This window comes from Chlamydotis macqueenii, chromosome 5 (genome assembly GCF_036417535.1).
Source record: "Chlamydotis macqueenii isolate bChlMac1 chromosome 5, bChlMac1.mat, whole genome shotgun sequence".
Taxonomy (NCBI): domain Eukaryota; kingdom Metazoa; phylum Chordata; class Aves; order Otidiformes; family Otididae; genus Chlamydotis; species Chlamydotis macqueenii.
The window spans coordinates 41,355,233-41,376,524 of record NC_141560.1 but is presented as its reverse complement, the minus strand read 5'-3'; the positions used below and the strand labels follow the sequence as shown (position 1 = coordinate 41,376,524).

Below are 21,292 nucleotides of genomic sequence, written 5' to 3'. Positions count from 1 at the left end.
ACTGGCTGTTAATGTTCAGTTCTGGTTGTCCTGGTGTGTAGGAGATCTCAGGGGTTGTTCTGGCATGATTCAGTAAACACACAAAACCAGAAGGAGAGAAGTGCCGCTGGACTAAGCTCTGCTGATAGTCTTAAGCTTTGCCCTAAAGACTGTTCATCAGAAGCAGTCTTTAGTCCTGGAAAAGGAACACCTTAAAGGAACTAAGCAATTCAAAGAATGTCCTATCAGAAAGAAAATTACATATCCTCACAGGAAGATACCATGAAACAGAGGTAAGCATAGAGTAAATGGGGCTGGAGCATATGCTCCCACCTAGTCAGATGAGCAACAACAGGGCACCTTGGGGTCTATTGCAACAGTGACAGCTTCTACCTGGTAATCACCCACGGCTACATGAGCATCTGCTTAATCAGTAGAAAGAGAGCATCCCAGGAAAACCTAGGGCATACATTCATATTTAGAAACTACAGGTAGTTTTCAGGGTGGCTACATGGCAGCATATGTGGGTGAAAAGTAGAAATGGCACAAGGTGTGGCTTCTTGAAATCACAACCTGCTTTGCCGGACCAAGTGGCTGACAGTGCAGCCGGAGAGATTTGGTGGTTTCCATGATTGCACAGATTTATTTCTTTATTTTCAGGATGTCTGTAATTACAATTACTATCATATTAAATTATTTAGTAATAAAACTGTGGTTTCTGTATTGCTTCAGAAAATACCCTCTGGGGCTCATTTATCTTTGTGCCAGGATGAATCTAATGCAGTAATTACAGTACGGAGTAATAAAATAAAAACCCAGGAAATATTGATTAGCCAATTGATATTCAGGTTTCTCCCCTGCACCGGCAGTAAAAATAACTTTATTCTCTGCCACTAGTTCTTGGTTCCTTATGGCAGAATGAGAATGGGTAATGCCAAAACACTTCCTGAGAAATGTGTGACCCCTCTAAAGCTTCCTCTTAAGGACAGAGCCTTTTAATCAGTAGGGTTTTAGTAAGTCTAGTAATTACAGCAGTATTTCCCTGATTACCCTCTTCCTCTTAGTCTTTATGGTGGGAGGGGAAGTTGCTATCTCTTACAAGTATCCTGTGATGCTGGCTTCAGTGTAATTGACAGGATGATGCCAAAAAGCACCCAGAAGACTAAGTGACCATAAATGAAAAGCTTCATAATTTCTCACCAACATCTTCTATTCTGTCTTGTGTCCATCTCTTCCAGAAGTCCTCTGAACTGTGGGACAGTCCCCATATTTGTAATAGGTTCACAGAAAATATACTGCTCCACATACCTGTAAAAGGAATTAGTGAACACAAGCAGACATTTTAACAAGAAAGTGCCTTTTTCCTTATTTTTCTATCTCTTGGATTAATTTTTGAATGGGCTTAATTCAAATACTTCTAAACTTCTGGGCTGTTAAATTCCTCCCAATTTTCTATGGTGTCAGCTCAGGTCACACTGCCATCAGCTCTGCACCTAACCTACTGCATAGCTCTGCCGCACGGTAAAGAGAGAGAATGGGGGAGAAGTAAAGGAGAAAACTAACGCTCACTTGAGAAGCAAAATAAGAGCTCAGATAACCCAAAGAGGTGAACTGTTTGTTCAGCCATTTGGTTTGTTAAAGGAAGTCTCCCACCACAGCATGCAAAGGCTCACAGATACAGTGGGCTCCTCCTCCACTGTGCGCTCTTTTCTCTGTCTGGGATTGACCTTCTCTGCCTCCCCACAGGGGCACTGGTGGCTTTCTTGACCAAACACAATGCCACCACTTCATCTGTCATTGTAAATTTAAATACATATCCTCATTAGTCTACCACAAAGGAACTTCCTGATTTTCAGTGGGACACAGAAACCAATATAGCATAGACAGTGTGTAGAAAATTAATTTCCCAGTAGTGGGCCAGGTAAAAAGGACCAGTCTAAGAGGTAGTATTTTAAAGATATTCCTTAGGATTATGCACTATTTTATATCACAGCATGTTTACTGAAGCCAAGGAGCTTCTAAGCAGCACAAGTGTAAGAAGAGAAGACAGAAACTGAATTCGCACAGCTCTGTGTTCACCTGCCTGTGATTCTGACTCCTTGGTAAAGGGATATTACTACTTTTACATACAACCCATCAGTACAAGTCAGGGAATGACCAGAGAGGTTCAGAGACCCTTTGCTTCTGGCCTCATTTTTCATCCTGGGCAGCCTGCATCTTTAGTACATGGGATTCTCTACATGGGGCTGAAGTTAGACCTCACAGTGCAAGCACAGCTGTAGGTTTCCTGCAGTGTCAAAATTTTCATAGATTGGAGTGTGCTCAGAGAGGAATTGGAAGAATAACCAAAGTGGGAAACATTCCTTACAACAAAAGAATTAAGGAGCTCTAGCTATTCCATCTATAAGAGACAATGTTGAAAAGTTTGTGCATACTGAGACAGTGACAAGAAACTGAAAAAAAAGATGTGGGATTTTTTACTACTACTACAAACTGACACACACACCCATTTCCTGGCAAGCAATATCGTAGCACATTCAGTATGTAGGACCAGAAATATCCACCCTCTGGTTAAGAGTGCTGCACTGCTCTGAAGTGCCTCTGTGCCAGGAGAACGCAATACATCACCTTGAAGGTAGCAGATCCGGGATTCGGGGAGCTTTTTTAACAAGCGTCCCATGAAGAACTCACTTCCGAAATACTCTGTGCGAATGAAGGCACCATACTTCAGCAGTCCCACCTCGTAGGGGGTGAACTCCACCCACTCTGCAATACAGCCACAAGCAGACACACTTAGAAGGCTCCCAGACTCTCAGCCAGGTGCGGAGAGAGGGGCGTCCAGGGTATAAACCAGCCTGACTGCTGTTTGCTACGCTGCCTTTGCAAGGCCTTGTTTATAAGTGACCACCTGCAGAGACAGGCAGCGGAGCTCAGGCACCAGCAATGGGGAGTCAGGAGCAGGGACACTGCTCATGGTGATGCTACCCATGGCACAAGGCGCATGCCAGGAGCACGGCAAGGCTCCAGCTCTTACAGACTCAATGTGCCCACACCAGTCCAGGGTCCTCCAGCGTACACAAGGTTTCACTTTGCCCTTGCATACACCACATCTAGGTGAAAGTACTTCCAGTGTTATCAATACAGTTAATTTAACTTCCCTTGAATAATTTGGTTATGTATAAAGACAGGTACTCAGCTCTTCAGAAATGGGTGTTTTTTAAGAAGCCAATTATACTCTTTATTGTGGTACTAAGGAAGACAGAAATAGTCCTTGACTTTCTCCGATGTCCTCTCTAAGTGAAGTGCAGTTGTCTGATATAACAGCAGTGTGAGCAAAGACTGGGACGTAAAAGTCATGGACCATAATTTCTTTTTCATTAGGAAGTGGTTCATTTTTCACCTCAATTATAAAAATTTGATCTGAATTTCTTCTCTGCCTCTTCTCCTCCTCCACCTTCTTCTCCCCATGGAAAAAAAATAACCAAAACAATGAGCAAAGCAAAAGATTCCATTGGGAATAGAGTGGATGCTTACCCAATCTTTATCATAACTATATGATCTTTCTTCATATTGAAACATATTGAACTGGGCACAGCTAGAAACCAATATCTAATTCTTAGGCAATTCCAACACTCCTTATTCTAGGTGGATCAGAAAATATTTCAAAAATAGCAAGATTTCTGGCAGGATTTTGATTGTGTATGTCTAGACAGTGAAATGCAGATCTCAAAAAGCTCTTGGATTAAAATTGTAAAGCATGGAAGTGATGGTTATTTCTCCAAAAAGCAACTAACAAACCAGAGCAAAAAGCAAGAATTCAATTGCCAGTTTTAGCTCCACAGGATCTGAAACATCGTCCTTACCTTTGAAATCATTGGTGCTGTAGTTGTCCCGGACACACACAGACACATAGATAGGCAGTGGGTTCTGGCCATCGCACAGGGCTTCTCGCTGCTCTGAAAGTTTGTGGGAGTCTTTCTGGTTTTGAAGAGACACAGTTATGTAAGAAGAGATGGAAACAATGCAGGGTGAACTCAACCAGTCTCCCAAGGTCCATCTTTACTTTGTGCATAGGTTCACAAAGAAATGAGGAGAGGGAAAACTACTTCTGCATCTCTATACATACTATAAAGTACGTATGGCAAGTAGGAGAAGGGGCAAGCTCCCCCTTAGGATGAGGAGTGTAGCAAGCAGTCCTTGCTTTCCTGGGGCTGAAGGAAGCCCTTGAGCAAGTGGGTATTGAGTTTCCTTTCTTAGTGCACAACAGCTATCACAGTCCAGCCTTGCACAGGGATGCCTCATCCCTGGAAGTGTTCAAGGCCAGGTTAGATGCAGCTTTACTCGACCTGGTCTAGTAGAAGGTGTCCCTGCCCATGGCAGGGGGCTTGGAACCAGGTGATCTTTAAGATCCCTTAAACCATTCTATGATTCTATGACTGTAATTTGGCAGAAAATTATTTGCATCTCACCTAACTACTTTTCTGGAAAAGTATATTGTCATTTAAGAGGTTTGTAAGAAACATAAAATCTCATGAACTGTTGAAAAACTTAAGAGCAGCCAGTTCTGGCAGGTTAGGGAGAGGTTAATGGTTACACAGCAATAGTCAGCATTGCTCAAAGTGAAAGATGCTTGGCTAGATATGGAGGGGGATCTCATCTAGCTGAGATTAAAAAAGAGGTAGCTATTCAGCTTACATCTTTGGTTAGTGCGTAGTGTTTGTCTCTATATGTATTTCTTTTTTTTTGTTTACATATATATAATGCTATCTATAATCATAAATAAATAAATAAATGGAAGCAAATGAATGGCTGAATGACTACAGCATTTCTGTCCCCACTGGAGAAGACTTCTGTTCAATCCTCAATCACTCATTTCTTCCCACTTTCCAAATGCCAAAGCACCTATCCTTGAACTCTGGTCCAGCTGGAGAGAAGACGGAGTGGACTGCTGTACTGTAAGGGTAGAAACAACTTCAAATAATAGCAAAACAAATTTGTTATTGCTTGCAAAAACTAATATCACTTAAACCAGCTACTGTCTGAGCAGTCCTTGCCAGCAAAAGTAAAACATGTGTTTGCCTCTTGTGTACCTGGAGATCAATTCACCTGCCAGTGGATGCAAATCACCAAGCACTTTAGCTGTTTCATGCTTGCTTTGGATAGTTTTCACACTGTTGAGAATACTCTGCTTTGCATCTTGAACTCTTTTTGCATGCGTAATCTGCATGTTAGGCAGACTCCATGGAATTGTTTCCAATCCAGAGTTCAAATGGTTGCATCCACAACCTAACTTATTAACATCTAAGATGCATTTCTCCCTAGGAAGGCTGTTGAAGAAACTAAAAAACCTGAGAGTTTACTGACATGGCGATCTCCACTCTGTTTTGAGGTACGTTTTCTGAATTAATGGGCTAGTTTCCTTTTCATGCACTAAAAGAAAAATATGTGGTTCTCTAAGAAATGGAATATACTTCATACCCCATCATTTAGTAAGTACTCAATCATGAGCCCCCAAAGATCTATAAATGAAGTCCTATATCCCTCTTCTTTCCGCTGACAAAGCTGCTTGTTGTAGTACTTCATGCGATCCATAGAGAAACAGCCCATCTTGCATTTGGTTGCTTGTTTCTGGGCTTCACCAATATGCGAGTCCAGGTCCTTCTGTGACCAGTAAGCATCTCTGTATAAGTTGGCCATGGTCCTGGAGAAAGATAATACAAACAGTAAAAACGAAAAGCAGCAAAAAGAAAATTTGAAATGTTCTGCCTTTCCGGACAGAGATTTACATTTAGGGATCCACTTCTGTGCATACCTGCTCTAGTTTTGCTGCTCCATCCAGCAGAATGAACATGTAAGATTTTCTATGACTATTTTAAAGATGGCCCTGAAGGATGATGGGGGTTTTTTAATGTTCCTGACTTTTTTTTTAAAAACAGAACTGGCAGCAGCTTAAGGGATAAAATTGCTAAGTGTGAACATAGGTACATTTCTGAAGCACAAATTATGTAGAATATTATAAATTTTCGTTGCTTGTTTTCTAGAGCCATCATATAGTTCAAGCTAGCTGCTGTTTCTTGGCCTTATATCACTTAGTGTTAACCTTATGGTATCACTATGCTTTATTTTAATACCATCCTCTATTTTACCAAAATTCCGAATGTGAGACCGTCAGATGTTGGGTAGTTCTAGGTCATGTGAGCAGGGAATAACACTGCCCTGGGGGAATTCAGTTCTTTCCCAAACTGACAGGTTGCAGGAGTGTGTACTGTCCTGCAGTTTTCTCTGCATGACCAGTTTGAAGGCAGAGCCAGTCTCAGAAATTACTGGGAACAACAACTGGGACATCAGTGGAGAGAAGAAGAGGTGTGATGCTACGGGCAGTCATACATCCACAGTAACTAATTACTTAGAAACCATTTTCACAAGTGTAAATGTTATATACATATCTGCTGTAATTGTGGAGTTTTAAAGCACAGTAAAGAACTGCTAATAAAAATCAGATCAAGCTAATGTTTAATGGTCTGTAGCTGAGAAGCAGCTTGTTTCTATGATGTTTGAAGAAAATCTTCTGATCTTGTTTTCTTTCAGAAGCTGCTCCCTGCAGCAGCGTCACCCTCTAAAGGCCTGGCCAAGCCTCCTGCACGAGCTGGCTTACCACGTGGTGCCGGACAGCCCACTGATGTATGTTACACAGTCCAGGAGATTTAATTTCTTGAGTCCCATGAGACTGCCATATAGTCCTGTCATCGACTTCAGTCCTCCGCCTGTCGTGATGATAGCCACAACAGGGACCTGTTGGGCAGAGGAGGATGGGATGTCAGCACTCAGCACGGTGCCCTGGAGTGCCACGAGGTCTGGCCACCACACACAGGCCAAGTCCTAATCTCAGAGCCCAGTTTCATTCCGGAAGGAAAGGCTCTGAAACCAAGCAATGATTGCTACTGCTGCTTCCCTTTCGATGAAGATTGGATTCAGAGATTAGCCCAAACCTGGATTCTTGTCTATCTCTAGGGCAAATGGGGGCACAGATGAACAAGTCGTCATCGTTCTGTGGAGGCAACAACGTACTTTCTTTACATTTCCCACATCTTTGCCACTCTTGTTATTTCACTACTACTGTTTGAAAATTCACATGCCAACTCTATGAAGAAATACATTCAGCTCACAGCCAGTGTTGTTAAGCTCCCTCATCAATGTTGTTATTCTTCAGTATCATTAAGTTACTTTTACATAAATTACATTTATTTTAACAAATTTCAGAACTACAAGAAAGGGAAGATATAGTAACTAGCACTCAGAGATTTTCATCCTAAATTCTCACAAAATTATGAAATTTTAACAAGGGAATAAATCTTTGCTATGTAATGTTTTAACATACACACAGTATTTTTGAACTAAGCCAGTTATAGCATAGGATGGCAGGGATGAACACACCTCAAATCTGACAAATTCCAAATTGAAAGTCATGAAGGATGCAAGTACTGCAACTAGTGTTTCTTGCAATAACAAAACTTGGCAGCAGAAGCAAATGTACTTAAGACACATGCATTAGCTGGTACTTGCACAACAGATACCTGTGGCCCATTTTGCTGACCACTCATCTAGAAGAATATACGAAGGCACTCGAAAGCTAAGATCCACCCCCAGAAACACACATACTTCAAAGTCCTGCAGATCCTGTTGTAGATGAAAAACATTTTTCAGGGCACTTGCTACATATCTCTTCCTTTTCCCCAGGAAAGCCATCTCCTCTGAACATAAGTTAAAGCCAAAGCGCATGTCCAGGTCTTGGTGGCAAGAACAATTACTAAAATAAAAACAGGCATATATTTTACATATTGACACACCCATATCAATCTTAGGACTTCGATCAAAGATAACCCACAGCACCCTTCCCTTCAGGCAGGGTGATGCAATGTGACAGGAACAAGAGAGAATATTCTAATTATTTTTAAAAGTAAGAACACTTATTTCAATTAGTAAGCTTAACTACTTAGTGGCATTATATCCCATTATTAGTAATTGATGAAGAAACAATGTACAATATTTACAAATGAAAGAAAATATTTAAATGAATAGTAAAAAACTAAAAGAATTACAAGTTTAGAAAAATCTGTGCAAATGTTCAAAAGTGAGTCTATTGATTCCCACTTCACCGGAAATTTCCTCATTCAAAATCTAAAATAAAATCAAATTTTCAAATGTTCACATTTCCAATGTGAAGGGAACAGCCCATTTTGAGCAACTCGAGTGGGAACGCATCCCCCTCTAGTGGTAAGCGTCACTGGGGAGAAAACCCATCCACCCGCCTGCCAGGCACCAATTTTGAAATTCAGTCATTCCTTAAAACTCCACTGTTGCAGCTTATTTCCCTGGGCATTTGTGCACTTCGCTCACTAACCTCCCTCTTGTCTCCTCCTTCCCTGGCGCCTACAAGACATCAGTGGGCAAGAGACCTGGCATGGTGTCTTCAGGCCAGAGCTACCTGTGGACGCACTGGCCAGGCATTGTAAAATGGCAGGGTTTTGCTTTTTATTTCTGTAAGAGAATTACTCTCTTCTACTGAGTCTGTAATTTCATTGAAACTAGTAGTTAAACTTATTTATGAGATTCCTCCACCATCAGATTTGGATAAAATCAGCCAAATGATTACAACTGTACTTGGAAATGAAGACACGCAAGGGGAACTGAATTGGGTGGAGCTGCAAAAGCCAGTTTCCATTTTTCCATAAATAAACTGCTTTTAAAGTTCTCTGAATGTAATATAAATAAATGGGAAGCATTTTTTCCTGTTCTGGAATAATACTGGCTTTCCTGTTGTCATTGATCACTTGCCTTTCTGAAGTGAATGATAGAAAATTCTGTTTGAATTCAAAATTAGATTATTTTTCCCTTTTATTTCCTAGTCAGGCACACACAGACAAAAAGATCAGCTTACCCAGTTCTGTGTGTTACATGTGGTTACAGATAACACAACATATCTTCATGTTTACTGATAAGTATTAATGAGCGTGTCTATAGATGTCAGATCACTAGCCACATTGTCTACCTAGTTTCTACTCAATATACAGTATAACTGGACTTAATAGAATACAAGGTTTGTCGCTACTGAATATTGATAGTTAAGAAAAAAAAATCTGTTTGTAATTTCTATCAAGTTTAATGTTTACTCCTGTCCATTTTGGTTTTTTCATCATCTTTGTTCTTTTTGTGAATTTCAGTGACTGACATTGATCAAAAATCACATTCTGTGGTCTGAAGGGAAGGGATAATGCTAAAATAAATACATATTTATCAACATTTATTGATTAAAGCCAAATCTTCCTACGGCTAATTGTGTATAATATACTGTGCATGTATTTTGTGTTTTATTAAATGTATGTTCTAATTTTCAGACTGAGAATGCCTGCTTGTGTCATTTCCATGTGGCTAAAACAATATCAAAATCAAAAACCCAAGTCTTTAGGAATAGAAGAAGATCTCTTACCAGCTTTGTGCTCTCACATTCAAGTCAAATCTTTTCTCCTGGAAAACAAGAATATGTACTGTGATTTTTTAATTTTCATTTTAAAATTTCTTTTTTTTCCCTTTCTGTCTTGGGGCCAGAGCTTGATTTAGACCCCAGCAAGGTCTGGCAATTGCGAAGTCAAATATCTGAGATCTCGGCTTATATTTCCAAACGCATTTACTTATCCTTACTGGAACATCCCAACCCAAATGCTTCCAGGAGGTAGAAGTCATTAACAATATTGGTATAGGAGGTTCCTGAGACTCGTGTAGTAGGTTCCATTTCCTGTGTTGTTCGCAAGCTTTCTACAGCATCCTGAAATATCTTTTTTTGTACATTTCCCGTTCTTTATGCTCTAGTACACAAAAGATCTTTGACATCCTGGCCACAGTCTCACAGTGAAGAGACTGCAAGCCTGCATTTGCTCCTCCCAAGACTTCATCCTGTCTTAAAATCATTATTGGAACCTTCGTATTAACTGACAAAGTTCTCTGTTCTGAGATGATGTTTTAATGTCCCTGAAATCTGATGTTCTCCTACTTCTTCACAACATAACAATTAATATTTGGACAAGATTGTCCTTAATAATCTGAACATTTGTTAGTGTTTTAGCAGAAACACATATTTTTACAGTAAGAATCCTTTTCTTCTATTAATATCATTCAAGATTACACAGTACATACATCTATTTCAAGCAATAATCTCATTGCATTCTTTAAAATCGATTGCTATGTCTAATGTTTTCAATATATTTTCACATATTGTCCTTTGAAGCATATGGTTTACTAAGGGCAGGTTTATTGACTTTTTCCTAGCTTGTGTCCAAGGAGCAACTTCCAGTTTGCTAAACCCTCTAAGCAAAGCAGGGGTCAGTGAGTCTTCGGGTAAACAGAGAGAGATGTACTAAAGGAATCATCATATTTTCTGACATCCTGATTGATCTCTGTATCCACTACTAGCACATAATGGAGACTAACGGAGGGACAACCTGCTTCTGCAGAGAAAACAGCTGGAGAAACAAAGCTCCTGTTTTTTTAAGGTCTGAGAAAAAAAATCATAACATTTCTGACCCTCTTAGCATCCATTTGGGACAACATTATGGGGAATGGTTTCTACCTGAGTGTCCTTTTATTCCTAACAGCTGGAAGTGATGCTCACCTCTGCAATGGTTGTTTTTTTTCCCATGGGCAGTGAATTCAGCATCAGCACTGGGGAGCCTGTTTCTGTACTGTACTTACAGGTCCACTGGGAAAAAAAAAATACTTTAGCACAAAACCAGTAATGGGTATACCCTCTCCCCCTCCTCCCACATTCTAGAGAGGAAGTCATGGTCAGTTCATCATGAAGACCAATTCCAACATACTGGATGGTAACGCCTCTTCTTTGGCAACATGACATCCAGTGTTGGATCTGCATATTTGATATAGTGGAACTTGGTGGGACCCGAAGGGCTGGCCACTCCATCGGGGCCCAGTGTGATATCCTGCGTCCCCTCAAAGGAGCCCTTCACAGTGAGAGAAAGCTCTTTCTCTGAAAAAAGCAAAACAAAGGTCATGAGAAATATCGCTGTTATTTAATTGGAAAGTTGTGCTGGCTCGCGTAAAAGTGTGGTGCAGGTAGCAGAGCTGTAGAGTTCAGACCACATCTTTGTCTAGTGGAAAGCACTCTGAAGGGAGCACTGGCAGTGAAGGAAAAGGTGCAAAGAGAATGCTATTTTCATAGAAAGGGGACTCTGAATGTTCTCACTGTTATATAGAACTGGGATTTCAACTTCAACATTGGTCTAATAGACCTTATTTACATATACCTAAGGGAGTACAAGATGCAGTCATTAAAGTCTTTAACAAACTAATGTATTTACCTGGTGTTAACTGCACAGAATACTGTAAATACTATTTATTCCACTAATACATTATATGAAAGGTGTGTCTTCTCATCAGTAAGCATGCAATTATTGGTAAAAAGATAATAAAGCAATAACATTACTTGATTTCTGCTGCATCTTCTCTGCCACTTCAACTTCCAAACAACAAAGTTCACGACACTGTAAAAGACAGAGAACAGGAATCTGTGAGAAAGGTCATCACATCCCAACCTCATTATGGGGAACTGTGAATCACTCAGATTTTGGACCTCTAGTTGCCTGAAGTGCCTAATTCCCTGGCATTTTTGGGCTTTTGGCCAGTAGCCACTGACCAAGAAAAAGGAAAAGCATTGGAGGGAGTTGTAGAGCATCCTTCAGTGACAATGACATACGATTGGGCACAGTAAGAAGAAGACACAGAAGAAGAAAATCAGGAGTATTTTCAGGATAGTAGCATAGATAAAAAAGGTAAACGGGGAAAAACATAAATGAAACATATGTTGCTGAGAGATCAAAAGTCAGTAGTAGAAAGGGTTTTCTGAAGAAGCATTGCTATTAACGTTTTTGGTTGGTTTATTTTTCATGACATTCACTTCTTTCACATAAGGTAATTACGATAGATCAGTACTTAGTGCTGAGCTTACCCAGCAGGCATGGCTCATCTCCCAGGGGAGGAAAGGGATGGGTAGTTTATCAGCAAGTGGCTTCACGGTATTTTTACCACTATGCTTTGATAGGCAGCAGAACAGGCCGGTCAGCCTCACCTCTGTGCCTGGCAAGGTCATGGAGCAGATTCTCCTGGAAACCATGCTAAGGCACATGGAGAACAAGGAGGTGGTTGGTGACAGCCAACATGGCTTCACCAAGGGTAGATCGTGCTTGACCAATTTGGTGGCCTTCTATGACGGGGTTACGGCATCGGTGGACAAGGGACGAGCAACAGACATCATCTACCTGGACTTGTGCAAAGCTTTTGACACTGTCCCACACGACATCCTTCTCTCTAAACTAGAGAGACATGGGTTTGATGGACGGACCACTCGGTGGATAAGGAGTTGGCTGGATGGCCGCACTCAGAGAGCAGTGGTTAACGGCTCAATGTCCATGTGGAGACCGGTCACGAGTGGTGTCCCTCAGGGGTCCGTGTTGGGCCCAGCCCTGTTCAACATCTTTGTCGGTGACATGGACACTGGGATAGAGTGCACCCTCAGCAAGTTCGCTGATGACACCAAGTTGTGTGGTGCCGTTGACACACTGGAAGGGAGGGATGCCATCCAGAGGGACCTTGACAGGCTGGAGAGGTGGGCCCGTGCCAACCTCATGAAGTTCAACCAGGCCAAGTGCAAGGTCCTGCACCTGGGCCCTGGCAATCCCAGGCACAAATACAGGCTGGGTAGAGAATGGATTGAGGGCAGCCCTGAGGAGAAGAACTTGGGAGTGCTGGTCGACAAGAAGCTCAACATGAGCCGGCAATGCACCCTTGCAGACCAGAAGGCCAACTGCATCCTGGGCTGCATCAAGAGGAGCGTGGCCAGCAGGTTGAGGGAGGTGATTCTCCCCCTCTACTCTGCCCTGGTGAGACCCCACCTGGAGTACTGTGTCCAGTTCTGGAGCCCCCAACACAAGAAGGACATGGATCAGTTGGAGAAGGTCCAGAGGAGGGCCACGAAGATGATAAAAAGGCTGGAGCACCTCTCTTATGAGGACAGGCTGAGAGAGTTGGGGCTGTTCAGCCTGGAGAAGAGAAGGCTCCGGGGAGACCTGATAGCGGTCTTCCAGTACCTCAAGGGGGCCTATAAGAAAGATGGGGAGAGGCTGTTCAGTAGGGCCTGTTGCAATAGGACAAGGAGTAATGGTTTTAAAATAGTGGAGAGTAGATTTAGATTGGAAATTAGGAAAAAATTTTTTACAATGCGAGTTATAGAACACTGGAACAGGTTGCCCAGAGAGGTGGTGGAAGCCCCATCCCTGGAAACGTTCAAGGCCAAGCTGGATGAGGCTCTGAGCAACCTGACCTAGTTGGGTATGTCCCTGCTCCTTGCAGGGGGGTTGGACTAGATGACCTTTGAAGGTTCCTTCCAACCCTAACCATTCTATGATTCTATGATTTTTTGTAGGAGTACTGGTACCAGAGGAAAACTCTGTGTGTGTGTGTGTGTGTGTGTGGTGTGGTGAAATATAGGACAAATGGGAAATAATGTCATATAACCAATGAACAAGGCAATAAAATATCCCATTATCAAAGTCTCTAAATAGCAAAGAGGGAAGAAAGAGAAAGAATTGGCCTACTGGCTTCTCTAAACCCCAACCTCCCTTCCCTTTTATGTTAAGGAAATGCTTATAGAAAATTTCTCGGGAAAAAGACACATACCACCAGGACTCCATTGGTAGCGATGGATTCATGAGGACCAGAACTGGGAAACAAAAAGAAAAAACATGGATTTTTTAGATCAAACAAATGCCCACTCATCCTTGCACAGGGTGTTTCCCTTTCTGCCAATTTAGAAGAACGATGGCCAGAGGCACCACTGCAGGTATGTAACAAACATCTTTCCATGCTTGCTTGCTTGGATGGAGCACTACTCTGAGGGGACTTGCCTCTGTACCAAACCTGAGTGATGTGTATCCCGGCTTTTTTGTAGTACAATCTCGTGATCATCTGAAATGGAATCTGCAGTTAGGCAGTCAAATTCTCCTCCTCACTGTAACATGTAAAGCACATGTATTTCAGCAGTAACACGCTAATATGCCAGCATATCCCCGTTGGGAAGCCTAGTTCTATATATTTGCTGGTATGAAAATACAAATGGACACAGGGCAACAGGTACCAATTACATGGGAAAAAAAAAAAAAAAGGCTTTCCAGATATTTCAGGTAAAATGAGGAGATGATGTGGAGTGACTTGAATTCTGTCATAGCTACCCACTAGTTCGAGGGCTGACAGGCTGGCCGCTTTATTTCTGCCATGCCTTACTTACCTTGTGGCAATACAGAGACAAAAATACTGATTCATATGGACCACAGGCTGACCATGCTGGAGGAAAAGCCCTCCACTAGAGTTTCCAACCCATTGTCATTGTGTTGGGCAGAAAGAAAATAGAATTACTAGGACCAAAACAGTGCTGCAAGGGAAAATCGAAGGAGTCAGAGACACACTGGAAACCTAACCAGAATGGTCCAGTATTAGGAATCTGTCCAATGCATAAGCTGAAACAGGCATGGAAATATTGATAGATATGCACGCACACACACTCAGAAAGTCTTCTCAAATGTCCCCAGGTAGACAAATCCAACATTGTGGATAGAAGAGAGAATGCTGGGATGTCTGTCTCTGAAAGCAACTAAACTACAGAACAAGATGACTGGAGGGATTAGCTGGGTGTCTGAGGCTGAAGTCATGATGTAGGAGAAATCTGGCACTTTTTTACAGAACAGTACAAAGTGACTTCTAATGTTATGTCTTTGTTTCAGCATTTAATTATTTTTGCATTTTTAAAATAACCTGCATATCACTTACGCAATCTCCAATTTGAATTCAACCTCTAGCTCCTCCTTGGCCTGAAAGCAAGAACAAGAAATTAAATGCAGTAACTACATGATGCTTTCTCCCTTGTATAAATACCAGCCCTGCTCCTTGCATGGGGCTTGGACTAGATGAGCTTTAAATATCCCTTTCAACCCAGACTATTCTGTGATTCTGTGTGTAAAATTGAAATAATTGGTTGCAATGCACAGCCTGTGATAAATATTTCAGACTGGAAGGTCTGAAACAACATTTCAAACCAGATAACTTAACGATTCCTTCTTCAGCACCTTCTTTCTTCAAGGTACCATCAAAACAACCTATGCTTTTATCTTTTAGTGTGAAGTTTCTCCAGAAAGACAATTTGTAACTTGCTTTGTCTTCTGAATTCTACCTTTTTTCTCTTAACTATTGCTGTCACTGTCCTGCTGTGATTTACTGTCCATGCTATTAGCTTAGAAGTTAAAGATACTTTCCACCCATCACTTTAGCATCATAAACAGAGACTGATATTATTCAGTGATTCAGAGTTACAGTTATGCAACCCTATGTAAGGCATTGTTGATACGCATGAGCTAGTTCTGAGTGACCTAGTTTGGGTACCAGAAACAATTTGCCCATGGAAGTTGCATGTGAGATATTTCACTGATCTCATCCATAGATTTCAAAGGAAATCAAGACTCTTTGTCCCGTTTTATAGATGGGAAACTGAGAAACAGAGTACATCAGTCATTCAGAGCTCCAAAACCATACTAATTCTGAGAGACAAGTCAGCAGGGTCAGCAGGCTCAGCCCTACCTGGGATGTCACTGAAGAAGACAGTGCAGGGATATACACAGGGGCAACTTCAGCTTTGCCTTTGGGCAATCAAAGGGGCTGGGGGTAGTGACTACTGATTATATGGGAAAAAAAATTACAGATTATTCACCCTACAACAGCTGTGCAGTCTTGGTGTTGCTCAGAGATAGCTCATAATCAGATTCTTCTCCTGCCCACTGCACCATTTCAGTCATATGTTCTTTATGAATTTATAAAAATACTGGGAGGAGGGGCTCAGGCTCTTGAATCCAGATTTTTAACCACATTTTTTTGTGCTTATATTTTGAATGGCAATTCACGTCCCTGTTACTGGGATAAGTAATTCATGGTGGATCCAGAAAGCTCACTCCAAGATTTTGAAAGTGTTTTATAACTCTCCACTGGTTTCTTAGTTACTTTATTTTTTTGCTCTCACCTTCGGGCTGGGCTTAAAATACAGGAGCACTGTTCTTTCAATTGGAAGTTTGGCGGTATCAAAGAGCGCACAGAGGAGGTGGTCATCCGGAGTAACAACATCCTCATCATACACTGTGAGCTCCAGCACGTTCTGGAGAAAGAAGGAGAAGAGTTTTTTACTGTTTCTACAGTCTGGACATTATTAGCTCTAGAGAAGGGGGAGCATTGGGGATGTGCTTGAGAAGAAAAGTGGAAAAACTAAGTATCATCCACCTTGGGAAAAACATACTGTAAATTGAATTGTTCCCTAGTTCAGTTTAATTGCTAACATGTGTAATACATTGGCTATACCTACACAACAGCTTAGTGAACTCCCAAATTCTGTATCCATCTTGCACTGATTCATACAAGTCTCTAGTTTCCCTAAAACTTCAACACCGAGCTCAGTTTCTGCCCCTCCTAAACAATATCATTGATCAGGCACAGGAACTCAGTCATCTTTGCTGCTAAACAATTTGAACAGGTCCTTACCATGCGCCATCTCTTGAACAACTCCTGGGCACAGTTCAAGAGGTAGATAGGATCCACCATACACCAAATCTTCAGGCTACTTCAAGCAGAAAACTTTGGCTCCTTACCTTCACCTGACTCTGAATCCTGAAGTAGAAGCTTTCGTTCCACACCGGGTTGTTGGAGTTTCTCACAGTTTTAGTGCGGGACTTTTCACATGTTGCAGTCGGCAGCCACAGCGACACATAGCAATCAGCTTGGCTTACTGGGCAGGGAAAGCAACAGAATAATTGTTAATGTGGCAAAGTCAGCGGTGCTGCATGACACTGGAAAGGTTACTGTGTGGTACCAACAGCAAGCATGAGTTATTTAAAGGTAGAAATGCCAGATGTAATGTAACTCTTTTCAAGATATCCTTCTGAGAGGGAAAAAGTACAGACTGTATGATGGCCTAGAACAGGAAGTGATTTCTGTTGTTCCTTGTATGAGTTACAGACAATAGCGATGTTTGGTATATAAGAAGAGGGTGAGAATTTCATCTTCTGGTCAGCCACCTTCTTCAGTTTCTTAACCAAGAGGTTTTCCTGTGCTCATGTGTGCATGCACACACGCGAACCCTCAGCTTCTCTCTGATGAGCGAGGCCTGGCAGCCTGGTCCACCTTTTGAAAACAACTGCAAACAGTCTCTATCTCTGCCTTGCCTTCAGTGATTTTCTTGGAGAGGGTCTGCAAAAACAGCTGCAGAACTACCTGTGTTGTAGGAGACAACAGAGGCTCCCTTGAGAAGGAGCTCGTTGAATTAGACATTGGATCTTAACTAATTGCCACCTCCAGGAAGAGAGGGACTGAGTCTCTCCCCATAAATGCACTGGGAGAAGGCTAGTGAAAGATATTCCATATCATTTCTTGAAGGCACCTAAATTCAAGTATATCTCAAACAGCTACAGCCAAACACATGATGTACTGGGTGCCAAGGGAATGCAATGTTTCCTCATGCAGGTTGTGCAAAAAACTTTAATATCTTGAAACTTTCTCACACAGTTCTTAACAATAAAATGATCAGATATCAAGTAATGCAAATGTAACTAACTTAGAGAATGGATTTCCTTCAATGAGACTTTTGAGACAGACAAGTGATGATAGCAGTAAATGGAGAGGACCCTTCAGCAGCCAGTAAGGACTCTGCAGGTAGATCAGGGGAACAGAGCTTGCACATCTGCTTCTGGGGAAAGGTAAAAACTTGCCTGGCTGCAACAGGAGCTTTTCCTTGTCTTCCTTTATTTCCTTCTCCATCAGGTTTTGCTGGGTATTGCCCCACAGCTGTTGGCTCTATCTCAAATTGGGTGGAGGCTGCATTTTATGTTGTTGAAACTGTATTTATTCAAAAAAGTTTGCTATTTTTCTGTCCAATCAGAATGAAGAACTGAAATTCAGAACTGCTTGAGAAATTACAGAATGCATTTTGATATGTCAACTGACACTTTAATTACTGTTCTTCTACTTTTTAATGCTATAATGCAGAAATAGAAAACATATTTAATTCTGCCAAGTTTTTCCTTTAAAATTCGATAACAAGTCAACACATTCCTGCAGAGTTAAAAAAAAAACAATAATATTCCTTTGATGGAAAAATACGGTTTAGAAAATATTCAGCAGGCCCTAACCCTCTCCTGCTCTTTTCCACCTTCCATACATCATCTTGGATTAAAAAAAAAAAAAAAAATTATTTTGACAGCAGTTTAAACTGTCCTTGTCTGGAGTCTTACGTTCCTCTAACTCACTTCTGCTTTCCCACCACTATTGTCTATTAGCCTCTTTCCCTATACTTTCTTCCTGTGTTAGCTGAGTTTCCTCCTTTCTTTTTCTTTCCTTAAGGAACCAAATCTCAAGGGGAAGGAAAAGGGCTGCTATGGGTTGCCTTCCTGCCCTGCATTCAAGCCCACAGGTAGAAACACCAGAAATTACCCCTGGTGTTTTACCCACACAGACAACACAGCAGGCTTTGCAGACTGATGACTCTGGGAATCGTGATTTCACTTTTGACATTTTGGTTGCATACTATACCCTTTGTCTCCTGCTGTCCCTATACTCATGCCTACTTTGCATTAAGGTCTGGGAGACATACCCAAGTCTTTACCATTCCCATGGTTACAGATAAAAAATAAGCAGCATCAAGAGCCTCATTAATAAACAACTCAGGGACACTGCAGCGCACAGATGATGCAAAGCATTTGACACTGTCCTTCATGACATCCTTGTCTCTGAATTGGGGACACATGAATTTGACAGATGGACCACTTGGTGTATAAGGAATTGGCTGGATGGTCGCACTCAAAGAGTTGTGGTCAACGGCTTGATGTCCAAGTTGAGATCAGTGATGAGTGGTGTTCCTCAGGGGTCAGTATTGGATCAGTGCTGTTTAACATCTTTGTCAGCAACATCGACAGTGGGATTGAGTGCACCTTCAGCAAGTTCGCCAATGACACCAAGCTATGTGGTGCGGCTGACACACTGGAGCGAAGGGATGCCATCCAGAGGGTCCTTGACAGACTGGAGAGGTGAGCCCATGCAAACCTCATGAAGTTCAACAAGGCCAAGTGCAACACATTTTTGCCTTGCTTAGGCACATCAGTGTCTCTCTGAAGGAGGAACGAAGTGTCTTATTTGCACTTCTTCCTTGCAAAGGAAGTTGCTTGCCTTTATTTCATTTATAGATAGAGTTGATTTAAGAACTAAATTTAAGGCTGCTCTCCTTCTGTCTTAAGACACTACTTTTAATTGCCTACTACTTGTCAAATGCCAGCATTCAGTCTATAAGTTCCCAGGAAGTGTGTCTGTCCTGGACTGGGCATTTCAGGAAAGTCTCATCTGGAAGAGTTTAGGTTTTTTTCCAAGGAAGAGACAGAAGAAAAACCGTAAGGCTTTTTCATGTTAAAAAATAAGTTCTTAATCATTTCACTGACAGGTAATAGCCCTTTTACACCTTGCTACAGAGCAGAAGAAACAAGCTAGCTCCAGAGCAGTACTGCACCTGAGCCACTCTCCTTCATTCAGGCAATGCCAGAGTAGGGATCTCCCAAACCAGAGTTTGCATTGGGAATACCATGCTTAATTAGCCTTGTTAGACTTTTGCTTCATGAATAATTTATTTTTGAACAGATATATTTTAACATCCATACATTCCCATAACAATGAGTTCCATAGGTTGCTTGTATATTGCTTTTATTTGTTTTAAAATTCATGTTTGATAATTTCATTGGGTGCTCCTTTATTCTCACATTGTGAAAAATAGTGAAAAATGACTCCTTATTCACCTTCTCCCTCCTGTTCCTTTTTCTACAGCCAGCTTCCACATCCTCCTCAATAATTTTCCTTCCACTCTGTGGCCTTTTTAGTCCCTCTGGATTTAAAAGCCATTTCAGATCTGTTATCCTAGTGGGTGCTTTTCTACAGATTCTTTTGTTACTCCATTTCCTCAAGTGTCAGAGGCTTTTGCAGTGGACCTATCGAATATACTCCCCCTCAGAGAACTATATGAGCATTGACTTGATTCCATATAAAGTGCTTCTTATTTTCTTTTGTTTTGGTTTGGTTTTTAATCTGGGAAATTCTATGCAGATGATAATGCTCTGAAGAAATTTGAAACTGCAAAAATAGGTATTCAAATACATTTGGAGATCCCAGAAGTAATGATACTGATTTTAAAATGTTGTTAAAGTATTTCTGTATGACTACTGCATGACTTAAGTTTTATCATTGCAGATCAATGACTGTTGCCTGTCCGCCTGGCAAAGTACTCTGATCTACTGATGTGATTTGTCATTCTTGTATCTTAACTGTACTTACAAAGCATATCAAACAATCCTTAATTATATGAGTAGACGCAGGCAAACTAGTCAGCTGTGTATTTAATGCAAAATATTGCTTCAGTTCTGCTTTCACAATCTTTCTACCACCTAATCATTTGTGATTTTTGTCTTGCCACCTAACACGCAGAAGATTGGAGATGAATCCTTGATGAAACCTTTCAGTGTTATTGCATCATCACATGTGTGTGCTACAGCCATGGACCAGGGGGGAGGTGCAGGTGCAGAGACGGCGACCCAATGATATGACCTAAGATACGGCTACTATATCCCTCATTCAGGGCTGTGACACAGGGAAGAGCTCCTTCTTCATGCAAAATGCCTCTCCTCACTGCATATGCAGGTAGTCCATGTCCTTTAACCAAATGGTGGCATTTTCCTTTCCTGCTCACTCACTTCCCACCACTTCCCTGCCGTGTGACTCACACGCTTGCACAACTGCAGGACTGCTGCACGAGTGTTAGAAGGGACAAGGCATCCAGCTCTCAGACAGCACCTTTTTTTTTTTTTTGACAGACATTTCAGGGTAATGAATAGTGGCATTAGCCTGGTGGTAATGATTTTAGAAAGTTTTTTCTTGTTCATTTCATCCGTGACAGAACCAAGATTGGAGGGATGAAAAAGTTTGCTCCCGCCAGCCACAGTTCCCAGGCTGCTACAATCCAATGGCAAAATTACCTCTTGCTTTTGAAAACACAGGATGCGGTCTTTTTCATCTCCCTGTGTCAGAAACTCTCCTTTCTTTGGGAGAAAGTACTTATCCTCAAAAACACATTCAAGTCTTAAAACCAACAGAAAGCACAAGAATAACTTTCAGTGAAACAGCG

At 41.5% G+C, this 21,292-nt stretch overlaps 1 protein-coding gene across 2 annotated transcripts in view; it reads right to left on the bottom strand.

Annotated features, from left to right (window-relative positions):
- The window catches only part of LOC104477947 (cytosolic phospholipase A2 epsilon), a 35,464-nt gene that overhangs the window by 3,987 nt on the left and 10,185 nt on the right, over window positions 1–21,292 (bottom strand). For both annotated transcript variants that reach the window (XM_086748035.1, XM_086748036.1), the window contains 14 exons: window positions 16,728–16,864; window positions 16,109–16,240; window positions 14,869–14,909; window positions 13,723–13,765; window positions 11,474–11,531; window positions 10,851–11,017; window positions 10,646–10,732; window positions 9,467–9,504; window positions 7,639–7,786; window positions 6,635–6,771; window positions 5,458–5,680; window positions 3,843–3,957; window positions 2,608–2,745; window positions 1,180–1,287 (listed from right to left, as the gene is read on the bottom strand). In XM_086748035.1, coding sequence (XP_086604161.1) covers window positions 1,180–1,287; window positions 2,608–2,745; window positions 3,843–3,957; window positions 5,458–5,680; window positions 6,635–6,771; window positions 7,639–7,786; window positions 9,467–9,504; window positions 10,646–10,732; window positions 10,851–11,017; window positions 11,474–11,531; window positions 13,723–13,765; window positions 14,869–14,909; window positions 16,109–16,240; window positions 16,728–16,864 — 1,572 coding nt within the window. The remainder of the gene's footprint in view (window positions 1–1,179; window positions 1,288–2,607; window positions 2,746–3,842; window positions 3,958–5,457; window positions 5,681–6,634; window positions 6,772–7,638; window positions 7,787–9,466; window positions 9,505–10,645; window positions 10,733–10,850; window positions 11,018–11,473; window positions 11,532–13,722; window positions 13,766–14,868; window positions 14,910–16,108; window positions 16,241–16,727; window positions 16,865–21,292) is intronic.